The 11,654-nt window shown below is 46.5% G+C and overlaps 1 protein-coding gene across 5 annotated transcripts in view; it reads right to left on the bottom strand.

The window, feature by feature from the left end:
• Window positions 1-3,218: 3,218 nt before the first annotated feature.
• The window catches only part of LOC102448644 (E3 ubiquitin-protein ligase rnf213-alpha-like), a 127,469-nt gene continuing 119,033 nt past the window's right edge, over window positions 3,219-11,654 (bottom strand). For all 5 annotated transcript variants that reach the window (XM_075928853.1, XM_075928855.1, XM_075928854.1 and 2 more), the window contains 5 exons: window positions 10,792-10,869; window positions 10,071-10,271; window positions 8,994-9,083; window positions 7,563-7,723; window positions 3,219-5,990 (listed from right to left, as the gene is read on the bottom strand). In XM_075928853.1, the coding sequence (XP_075784968.1) occupies window positions 5,822-5,990; window positions 7,563-7,723; window positions 8,994-9,083; window positions 10,071-10,271; window positions 10,792-10,869 (699 nt within the window). In that variant the 3' untranslated portion in view covers window positions 3,219-5,821. The remainder of the gene's footprint in view (window positions 5,991-7,562; window positions 7,724-8,993; window positions 9,084-10,070; window positions 10,272-10,791; window positions 10,870-11,654) is intronic.

Genomic DNA, 11,654 nt, shown 5'->3' with positions numbered 1-11,654 from the left:
GCAGTGTGCATGTTGTTTCTTTGAACGGCCCACAGGCTTTGGCTCAGGTATTGCATGAGGGGCTCTCACGGAGCATGGGAGGAGCAGTCGTGGAACAGCAACAAACAAGAGGGGGAAATGGTCTTTTTTTAATGCTGCGAAAAAGGCCAGAGGCAGATGTCACATGGTTCTGGAATTAGTGGGTAGAAAAGGGTTGGGGACAAAATGGGGAGATCAGACATAGGGTTTATTGAGCTGGGTCAGGATTGCAAGTATCAGTCGTGCTGTAAAGGACTGTTCACAAAGGAAAGTCTGACAGTATGTCAAAGTGCATTCAGTCAGTCCCCTCTGGCCACGCCTTCCTTCTCGCCGCCTGTGTCCTGGTTGTGGGGTCTGCATTACCCTGCTGTGCCAGTTTGAAATTTGGTCTCCCATGTACCTGGGGCATTAATTGCCTTGAAGATCAGAGCCAAACCCAAACATTAAAAAAAAAACCATCTCAAGGCCAGACACTCTACCCCCAGTAATTCCTGCTTCCAGCTCAAAACCTGGCGGGACTGGAGTGGAGCTTTGAGGGAGACACTCCCCATCTGCACTGATGTTCAGATTTTCGAATCAGTGTGACCCTGTGCGTGTGCACACAGCTGCTGAGGGCAGTGCACTCTCCCCTTCGAGTGGCAATTGGCCCACATGGTGGCTGCTAAAACCTGCAGCAGTCTGGGTTAACGGAAGTGTTAACTCAGGGCAAAGAGGCTTGTGCTCTAAGATGCAGAGGCTCATGCCCACAGTGACAGTGGTCGTTTACAAAAGAAAAGGGTTTGAGGAGGAAAGTTTTATGCTGTATCCAAATCCAAGGGCATCCTGCCTGACGGGCCAGGAAAGGATAACGAGACCAAGGACCCCAGCGTTCCTGCGCCCCAGGCTTGGGTTTCTGCTGCATTTGAAAATGTTACCTCCTCTTACCCCTCACTCGGCTCCTCTCTGCTGAGGAGAGCAGGGCTCGCTGGTAAATCTGGTTGGCGCTCTTTGGAGGACACTGCTAGCAACCACTAGCTGCCACAGCCTCTCTGGAATGCTGGGTCCTGTGGTCTCCAACTTGGGAAGGAGACACTGAGGCAAAGTCACTGGGCCTAGGCATTCCCTGGTGAACTGGTCTTTGGAGTCCTAAAAGTTCATTCCCAGCATCATTGAAACCCCAGAAGGACCCAGCTCGGGCTGGCAGGCCTCAGTTCTCTCTTCTGCCAGTGCCTGCCTCAGGATGCGCCTAAGCTGGGAGGCGAGGTAGATACGCTGCAGGGTAGGGAGAGGGTCCAGAGTGACCTACACACATTGGAGGGATCTTCCTCGTCCCCTCAGCTTAGTGTCGGCTGCAAACCTGCTGAGGCCACAGTCCAGTCCCTCTGCCAGATGGTCAGTGAGGATGTTCAACAAACTCGGCCCCAGCGCTGACCTCTTTATACCTGCTGCCAACTAGACATTGAGACCTTCCTTGATCACCACCGTTGAGCCCAATGACTGAGCCAGCGTTATCCCCTTTGTAGTGCGCAGGGCTGAGCTAAGGACCCAGGTGAGCTAAGGACCCTGGCACAGGCTAGACCTTTTGTTGTCTTAACCCCATCTCTTAGTAATTGCTGGTCTAGATCCCCCAGGACTCTAACATCTGTGGGTTTAACCCTTAATGCTCTCAGTAGGGGAAGTGGAGTTCAGCCGTAGCCCTGGGGAGTAGCAGGATTCAGTCTTTTTGGTGTGGTGGGGGAGACCCCTCCCAGTGCAGAGAAAGGGAGCACCCAGAGGAACCCCCCCTCCCCAAAAGGGCCCCATGGCAGTAGGGGAACCACGTTGCAGTTCTGCTCCAAGTAGTGCTTGTGCTCTGTAGCCAGCTCACACTGGGGTCAGCAGAAGCCCCTCCTGTTAGGGTCTGTCCGTTCTGGAAGGTGACGAGGAGACGGTCCCATCTCTCACCCAGGGTGCACAGCCCATGATGGTTTGATATAAACAATTTTTTTTTCCAGACAGAAACTGAAAATTTTGCCAGAAGCCAAGAATCTTTCTGGCCACCAAAATAGTAACTTTTCAGGTGAAAGGACAGGCAGATTTTGTAAGGAGAGTAGATCTTTTTCTTTACGCTGAAACCCGTTTGCCTTCAGAATAAACATTGCAGTGGGTCCTTTTCAACCAGCCCAATTTGCCTGTGTCTTCTATAGCCCCTGACTTGTAATCCTGCAATGTCACCAGCAGGGGGCACAACTGGGGAGGTTGCTTTCGCTCGCTGAACTAAATTTTGTTGGTTAAGTTTCAGCAGCAAGCCGGCTGACGATAACACAGTATCATTAAGTGATGTAGGACTAGTCCCCGCGGTGCTTCTGCTGTGTGAAGGGTGACTAATACCCCTCGGTCATGGCTTTTGTCAACCACTCATATTGTAATGGGTTCAGTCAAAGATCCTCTTGAGTGTGTCACTTGATGTGCTACAGATACCATGGAGGCCACCTGCCTGCTGTCTGGGGCACCCCGCCACCCTGACCTGCTGAGGCAGAACCTCTGGACTCCACCAGGTATGGCACAGAGTTGGAATCACTGCCCTCAGTAGGGTAACACAGACACACTGGCTACGTCTAGACTGGCATGATTTTCCGAAAATGCTTTTAACTGAAAAGTTTTCCTTTAAAAGCATTTTCGGAAAAGCGCGTCTAGATTGGCAGGATGCTTTTCCGCAAAAGCTTTTTGCGGAAAAGCGTCTGTGGCCAATCTAGACACGCTTTTCTGCAAAAAAGCCCCAATCGCCATTTTCGCGATTGGGGCTTTTTTGCGGAAAACAGTACTGTGCTGTCTACACTGGCCCTTTTGCGCTAAAGTCTTTTGGAAAAAGACTTTTGCCCGAAGGGGAGCAGCATAGTATTTCCGGAAAAGCACTGACAATCTTACATGAGATCATCAGTGCTTTTCCGGAAATTCAAGCGGCCAATGTAGACAGCTGGCAAGTTTTTCCGCAAAAGCAGATGATTTTTGCGGAAAAACTTGCCAGTCTAGACACAGCCTGAGATCAGAACAGCTCTGGGAAGGCTCAGTCAAAGGGGGACTTGGCCCAGCACACAATGGGCCCAAAGCCCCAGATAAATCTGCTTTACTCTGTATAGAGTTTAATACAGAGCAAGCTCATAACTTGTTTGCCACCTGTGTCAATGAGAAATATGCTCAGCTATCATCCCACCCACCCCAGATAATTATTTACACTGGGCTTATTAATGAACAGAAGTGATTTTATTAAATATAAGAAGTAGGAGCTAAGTGGTTGCAAGCAACAGCAGACAGAGCAAAGAAAGTTACTAAGCAAAATAAAACAAAACAGGCCAGCTAAACCTAATACATTAAGAGAACTTGTTACAAATCATAATTTCTCACCCCAGTTTTTATTTCAGTAAAGGGTTTCTCAGGACAGAGGAATCCTTTCTGGCCTGGATCCAAGCAGTTCTCTACCTCTCATTACAGTCCTTTCGTTTCCAAGTATTTTCAAGTACCCTTTCAGGGTGGTGTGGCAGTCCCTAAAGCCAGCTGAAGAGTCATTGTTTACTTCCCTTCCTTTATATAGAATTTCCATAGGGCAGGAAGCCTTTGATTCCCTAACACCTCCGTGGAAAGGTACAAATTCAAGCTGGATTCCAGCATCAGGCAACATGGACACGTCTTTGTAGCACATCTGGAGGAAGACGGTTCTCCTCCCACTCGGTTGTCTTTTACTAATGGGCTACAAGCTCTGTGTCTGGCTTCTTCATTGTTCCTCTTGGGCTGGAAGTAGGCTTTTCCCACCATGAACACATTGGTAATAAATCTACAGTCACTATTCCTAATTTCAGATACAATAATGATACACGCAGACACATCCAGGGGATCACAAGCTTTCCAGTGAGAGATTACATGTAGCATTTTGCATAAAGCATATTCATGTTAGGCACATTCCCATTCATAAGCATAGTTCCATAAGGACTAATGAGTCCAACATCACACATCTCATTACAGACCTTCATTAAGATGCTCTCATAGTGCAAAAAAATAACAGTAACATATTCAAACATGCCGGAGTCACTGAGGAGCTTCTGTGCCATTTTCAAAAACAGCGGAGGTTTTGAAGAGCCTAAACCAGGTGGATACTCCCCTGGACAGGGTGAGCTTTTTGACCTCTTTTCACTAACAAGGCAGTCTTCTTTAAAAACAACACAGTCTGGTAGCACTTTATAGATTAACAAAACATGTTGGCTGCGTCTAGACTGGCATGATTTTCCGCAAATGCTTTTAACGGAAAAGTTTTCCGTTAAAAGCATTTTCGGAACAGAGTGTCTAGATTGGCACGGACACTTTTCCGCAAAAAAGCCCCAATCGCTATTTTCGCGATTGGGGCTTTTTTGCGGAAAACAAATCTGAGCTGTCTACACTGGCCCTTTTGCACAAAAGCTTTGTGCAAAAGGGACTTCTGCCTGAACAGGAGCAGAACAGTATTTCCACAAGAAGCACTGATTTCTTACAGTAGGAAGTCAGTGTTCTTGCAGAAATTCAAGCAGCCGGTGTAGACAGTTGGCAAGTTTTTCCGGAAAAGCGGCTGATTTTCCGGAAAAACTGGACAGTCTAGACACAGCCATAGATGGTATCGTGAGCTTTCATGGGCACAGCCCACTTCTTCAGATGCAGAAATTAGTCTTTAAAGTGCTACCAGACAATCTGTTGGTTTTTTAAAGTTTATCCTGTACAGACTAACTTAGCTACCCCTCTGAAGTTCTTTAAAAAACACACACACACAAAACCCAGACTCAGTTCACACACAGGTCACATTGATTGAACTAACAGGCTGCTAAACAGATTTAAGCATTCCTTATGTAAACACTCTAGAGGGCATATCTACACTACAAACTTAGGTTGACTTCAGTTAGGTCAACCTAAGGCTATCTCAGCCATTAAATAGCCTGTTGGCATCCACACTATCCTGCTTCTGGCAGGGTGACAGCTGGAGTGTGGGGCAATGAGTGCCATGTGGAGCTGACAACTGGAGCTCCCTCATCCCATGGCTGACAGCTACCCGGGGATGTAAGTAACACAGTGTCTGCATGGACTCTGCATCACCCTAACTGCATTGACCTGCTATGCCTCTCGTGGAGGTGGAGTTATTAGATTGGTGGAATGGGAGACTTACAACTTTAGTGTGCAGATGCACATCGGAAGCTGCCTTACGTCATCCTGACGCCATATTGCAGACCAGGCCTCAGATTTTGGTTTAAAAGGGATTAAATGTGATTTTTTTGTATATCTAATTTAAGCTGATTCAGGTTTGACCCTGTCCACACGAGAAACTTGCAGTGATGTCATTTTTAAACTGCTTATGTTAAATTGGTTTCAATTCCTGTGTGGACAGCTTTAGTCCAGGTTAAGGCTAACAAACTGGATTAAGATAAACAGAAATAAGCCACTGAAATGGAATTTTCATCCTCTGTGGTTCAACCATTGGCAGGAGGGAGACAGCTGGCGTAATGCCTAAAGGTGGGTTATATAGATAAGGCTTAAAAAGCAGCTCTGAGAAATTGTTTCTTTCATTGAAATTCACCAACTTGCAGAGAGCAATGCGCATGGCAACATTAGCACAGCTGGTCACGCCCATAACATCTCAAACTCATGTCTCCCAGCCAGGGCACCACTTCAATCCGACTGACGGCTTGTTTTCATTCAGGTGATACCCAGGCCTAGTGATGCGATGAGATTCACTTCTCAAGGAAACACCTCTCCCTAAAGCACTGTGGATTCTACAGTAGATGCAGCAACTTATTTTGGAATCCACAGGAAACAGTTCATAGACCCTTCACTCTTGAACGTACGAGTGGGCGAAGGTTTTGCTGATCAGCACGGCAGTTTTCCACACTGAAATGACGTTCTCCAGCGTAAGGTCTTGGCTCTCAGCGCTGGTCAGTTTCTCAATGTGAATCTCTTTTCCCTCATTTTCTAAATATTCTTTAAAGGTCTCCACTATCCTGTTCATAAAAGAAAAGAAGACTGTAAATGGATAGGACGCTGGTTCGCAAAGACTAAGGCCAGGTCTACACTGACAGAGAAAATCAATGCAAGATACACAACTCCAACTACATGTTTTGAACATAGTTTGCATCAATTTTCTGGGGTGGCCCCACAGCGGGAGGATGATGGGAGAAACTCTCTGGAGTCAAGAGGTCTTTTACCAGACCTTCTAAATTGAATGCAAGAAGATCGACTGGAGTGTCGATCTTCCTGGAAGTATAGATGTGGCCTTAGTGTCAAGTCTGACAGACACACCCAGTTCCTTCAGCTCCCTTTGCACACTGCTCATCACTTAGCTGAAATAAAGGGAGGTATTTTTCTGCAGAAAGTTTTGACTTTTTGGTATGTACAATGAGGCTTCCCATCCCTGAATAATTTGTTTTTTCAGCAAATAAGAAGTAAACATTTTCAACTCAATGCTGCTGAAAAGTGTCCCCAAACTGTTGGTTTTCTAAACTAGAGTTTTTGAGGAAGGTAGGTGCTTCCCGAGAAAATGTACATTTAGTCTAAAGTTAAATTTGTCATTAAAAAAAGCCCAATGTGTATAGTTTCTAAAGTCTCAGTGAATATTCAAGAGGTGTCAGACAAGAGGTAACATTTCCTCCCATCAATTTTTAAGCAAAATGGTGTGTACTTAAACAGAGGTGGGTGAAATTATCCAGTATTGGACATAATTCTGAGGAAGAAAACAAGGCATTAAGAGTCCATAAGGAACAGAAGATATCAAAACTCCATCTCTTACCTAAAGAATGAGATTTAATATCCCTGCTGGAATTTTTATAATTAACAAAGGATATTCTTGTTACCCATAGAAATGCCTAACCATTGTTTAAGTCTCACTAATTTCTCAGCCTCACTGACCTCCTGCAGCAGTGAGTTCCACAGGCTACTCACAAGCCATAAGAAAAACTATTTCCTTTGACCAGATTTGAATTTCCCACCTTTCAATTTCATTGAACATCATCTTGTTCTTGTGTGATGGAACAGGAAGAGTGAATGCCCCCGACCTTACTCCTGTCGACCGGTCAGTATTTTACAGACCATTAGCAAATTTCCTCTTTTCCCAGGTAAAAATCCCACTTTGTTCAGTCTCTCTTCACAGCGGCTTCTTCACACACCTGATCACTCTCATTGCTCTTCTCAGAGCCCTTCTAGTTCTGCAGGGTGAGAAGCCTGAGACTCTCTAGCCTAGACTAGCATCAGCTGCATATTATCTGATTTGAGAGGACCTGGGAATCCATGGACAGTGACCTTTTACATGCCACATGATTTGATCTTTCCCTTTTAATGCAGCACACAAGTCATATGCAGGTGATTTTAAAATTAATTATTTTGCCACCTACATTTGCCTTTAGCTTTTTACCTGCGTTACTCAAAACAGACAAACCACCTACCCACCACAGGAAATAATTGCTAAAGGGGTGCGGCCTGCCCCAAACAACAAGTAAAAAAATTTTTTTTTCATCTGGAGCTAAATGTTCATTGAGGGGCCCTTGGCATCTGCACAGATACGAGAACGAGGCTGTTACCCCCAAGAGCTTTCATAGCTTTCCAGCGACACGGTGATCATTTCGTGCAGCTCAATGACAAAGGACTCCATATTGACAGTGGATAACGCGGTTGTTAGCTCCGACCTCTGCTTCTCACTCAGCTCAGTGTGGTACTTCTTGTCGAGCAGGAAGAAGGGATCCTGAAATGAGAAGCACAGTGAGTGGGGCCGCTGCAGGGTGCTACAGATGCGGCGGGATGCCCCAGGCACAGGGCAGCTGAGGATGGGCCTAAGGGAAGAGATCCCTCATTTGGCTCAGAGTAGGTGTAGCCCAGTGACACGGGGATGGTCCTAGGGCGGGAGGGAGGACGTGGCTCTGCATGTGACCTCAGGCCAGCGCTGTAATCCCTGTGGCCGGAAAAGCTGTGATCACTTTTGTTGGCCAGTAAGTGCTGGGATAACGTCTGTCCAGCCAGCTCACATTTTCCATCCTGGTATCGCAATGCTTGCAGCACACTGTGCCAAGAGAACATTGGACTGTAGAGCTGTTTCTAGCAGTTACCTGGCCTGAACCGGTCTGGGTCTTTGTTGTAACCTGTCAGCCAGCCCGTCCGTATGACTTGCTGCCGTGCGTAACTGGGAGAACAGCTTCTGCGGAAAGTGACTTTAACAGCTGCAGCACAAGGTGGCTTCATAAAGACTGGTACAGTACAGGGTGAACCTCTCCAGCCTGGCAACATCTGTCGTCCTGCTGGACCACACATATTGACGGACAAGAAAGCTCCAGCTAGACAGATTCAGCAGCACAGCCCAGGTCCGTCTGGCGGTTCGGAGTGCAGCCCCAGCCAGGCCAGCAGTGGTGGGACCACAGACTTGGCTGGGCTGGAGGCAGTGGGACCAGTGGCAGAAGCAGAGCAGGACTGAAAGGCGGGGGGGGGGGGGGGGGAGCTTTGACCTCCCCATGTCCAGCAAACTCCATGGTTTATGACCACTCAGGTCCTGAGGGTGCAGGACTAGGGAGAACCCACCTGCATGGAGCCTTTCTTCCAGTACTATGCTAGTGCTGGTAGCCACATGGGGCCCAGGATATCAGAGACACGGTGGGAGAGGTGATTGTTTTTACTGGACCAACTCCTGTTGCTCAAAGAGACAGGCTTTCAAACCACACAGCTCTTCTTCCCGTCTGGGCAAGACCAGCAGACGTCTCTCTATACTCTGAGTTGCGGTTACCAACAAACCCATCTGATCTCCGGGACGTGTTCCCTAACGAACCAAGACGTGGGCAAGCAGCCGACTGCAATTCATTGAGAGTATTGCAGCTATCGGGTCCCGTCCGGCCCAGCCCAGCCTCCTGCCTAACCCAGGCCAGAGAGTCTCCTCAAAGATTGCTCCCTCTGGCCCAGTAACTCCTGGCTGAGCTGGAGACCCAGCCCCGTTCCAGGCACTCCCTGGGGCACGTTTCCTCCATTACCTGGTTCATTTCTACAAGAAGCGCCGACCTCTTTGCTGACAGGATCTGCCACAGAGACAGGACGTGCTTCAGCTGGGTTTGGGGGACAACCTGGGATGGAACAACACAGAGAGGGATTTACCCAGAAAAGCCCTGACACAGAGACATAAATCCTCATTGCAGAAGTGAGCACATTCTGTGTTCATTTTGCAGCTGCCTCGCTGCTGCCAGAGTTTTAAAGAATGTCAGATTACCGAGCTGGTGGGAGTCACTGGCCAAACACTGGGAGCCAGAGTTTGCTGAAGTGCAAAAGCAGCTTTTAACAGCAATTTGCAGGCAGAGAGAGACTATTTCCTGTTTCAATTTAGTCAACTAGTTCAGTGCAGTGAGCAGTTCACTGAGTAGAACTCTGTGGCCAAGCTCTGGGTTGAAAAGTTGGGATCCTGCTGGTACCTGGCAGGCATTTTCAGAGACTGGCCATGCAGATTATTAATTAGCATCATTTATTAGTATTGTAGTCGTGTCTAGAGGCAGCCAGCACAAGGGGCTAAGATATAACAAAGAAAACGAATCCCTGTAAATAAATGCAGGGTAATTTTTTCAGAAGCACCTAAGTGCGTTAGGAATCTTCCGTTTTCAAAAGTGACCTGGTCTTGAGGGGGAAGTGGAGAGCTGAAAAACATGGGGAGCTAGGAGGTGGGTGAGCAGACTTCCCGCAGAATGTTTCATTTTAATCAACTTGGCCATCTCTATTCTATTCTATACAGGAGGGTTGGTCAGAGAATGGGTTTTCTTCCACGGATTATTTCAATTAAATGTTTGGTAAGAATTTCAACCTTTTCTAAAAAATCAGACAATTGATTTATTTCTCTGTCCAAAGTTTTCCATTTTGGATGAAATCCAAAAGTTCTCATTTCTTAGAAGGAGAGCTGAAATTTTCCATGGAAAGCAAAAATATTCAGTTAGCGAAAACCCCTCCTTTTTCTCAGCAGTCTAAAAACAATCCTACTGCATATTCATCTATGGTTAAAAGCATGAAAACAAAAAGTGTGTGTTCACTTTCATTGCTGTGCATTCAAAACCAAGTTACTCTCTTACTGGTAAGTCTCTGAACTGCTTTGCATGAGCCTCCATCTTCAGCTCGGTTCTGACATACTCCGTCAGGCGCTGCTCTGGGTCCCCTCCTGTCACGGCCAGGAACTCTGCAGCCACTTTCAGGGTGGAGAGGGCTCTGGAAATGTCACTCACTGACCTGGCATCTTCCATAATGCGTCTCATCAGACTCACGCTCAGGGGCTCCTATGGAGAGCAGCAGGAGACAAAAGGCTCTCTGGGATTCCCACAGCCAGTTCCCATTACACTCAGTAGCATGCAAGTGTGCTAGGCAACTTTGAAAATACGCAGCCTTGGGTGTTTCCACCCTGCCCCTGTATGATCCAAGCCAGCTCTCAGTGCCACCCAGACTGCACCATGCAGGGCTCAGGCAGCAATTTAAAGGCCCAAAGCCCCAAGTCCTTCTAAATCACCAGGTCCTGGGGCCCTCTGTTGGTGCCCTGCTCATGGGCTTGATCCTGGCCTAGTCTACAGCTGCTTCGTGCTGTTCCAACATCTCATGCTGAGCACCCAAACCCTGGAGGCACTGAAACACAAGTGGATTATTAGAGTGTTGCTCTTAATGAGCGTGTGGATATCATATAGGTTTGGATATTTACTCAACCTTCTGACTCTGTAGTGGCTGTGAAAGCCTTTTACAGTGCGAGGGAGGGAGAGAAAGATTTTGGAGCTGGGGGCGGGGACCCAACATTGTTTTTTATCTTACCTGGTGCAGTTGATCTTTAACCTTAAGTTTTGTGGAGTGTAGAGTTTTCACATTGTTCAGTGTGATGGATGGAGTTGTCTGAGAAAGAAAACATAGCTAGGTTATAACGCATTTTTCAATTAAAAAAACCTGAAGCCACACCAAGAATTAGAGTATAATTTTCAAATGTGTCTAAGGGATTTAGGAGCCAAAGGCCCATTTTGAAAAGTGGCTCTGGTTCTTAGGGCCAGATTTTTAAAGGTGCCTGGTGTGATCTTTAAAAATCACAGATTGAAACCAATGGAAGTTCAGGCTAAAGTATTCAGAACTGCCTAAGTGACTTAGGAATGTGAGTCCAAATGTCACAGATGATTTAGTAACTTGGGTGCCTAAATCATATTGTTTTTCAGGGGGACTCAAGCATCTAATCCTGCTCCAGTGCTTTTGAAAATTCCACTAGGCCCTCTGGGTGCCTAAGTACTTTCAAAATCTGGCCCTAGGAGCCCAAGTCTCACTGCAAATCAGAGGGATTTAGGCACCTAAGCTGAGCTGGGGGGGAGGGGAATATTTTTCCTGTCCTGTGAGAATTTGAAAGTTCAAACAATTCTCTCTTCCAAATCAAGATGGGAACTCAAAATCTTATACATTTTCAGTCAGAAAACCTGAAATAAATGTGGTTTGAGTCAATTGAAATGTTATGTTTTGATAATTTAAAAGAAATATTTAATTCTGGTTTTGACCTTTTTAAAAATTAAACTACAATTTCACACTCAGTTGTTCCAAACCAGCAGGTGAAATGAGGAAAAATGATGTTCTGATATTTGCAAAACACTTCTCCAGTTTTCTTTTTTTTCTTAATGAACAATTTGTCAAAATCAGCATGT

This window comes from Pelodiscus sinensis, chromosome 4 (assembly GCF_049634645.1).
Source record: "Pelodiscus sinensis isolate JC-2024 chromosome 4, ASM4963464v1, whole genome shotgun sequence".
Lineage (NCBI taxonomy): Eukaryota > Metazoa > Chordata > Testudines > Trionychidae > Pelodiscus > Pelodiscus sinensis.
Note: the sequence above shows the minus strand (reverse complement) of the source record. Positions and strands in the feature narration are given on the sequence as shown.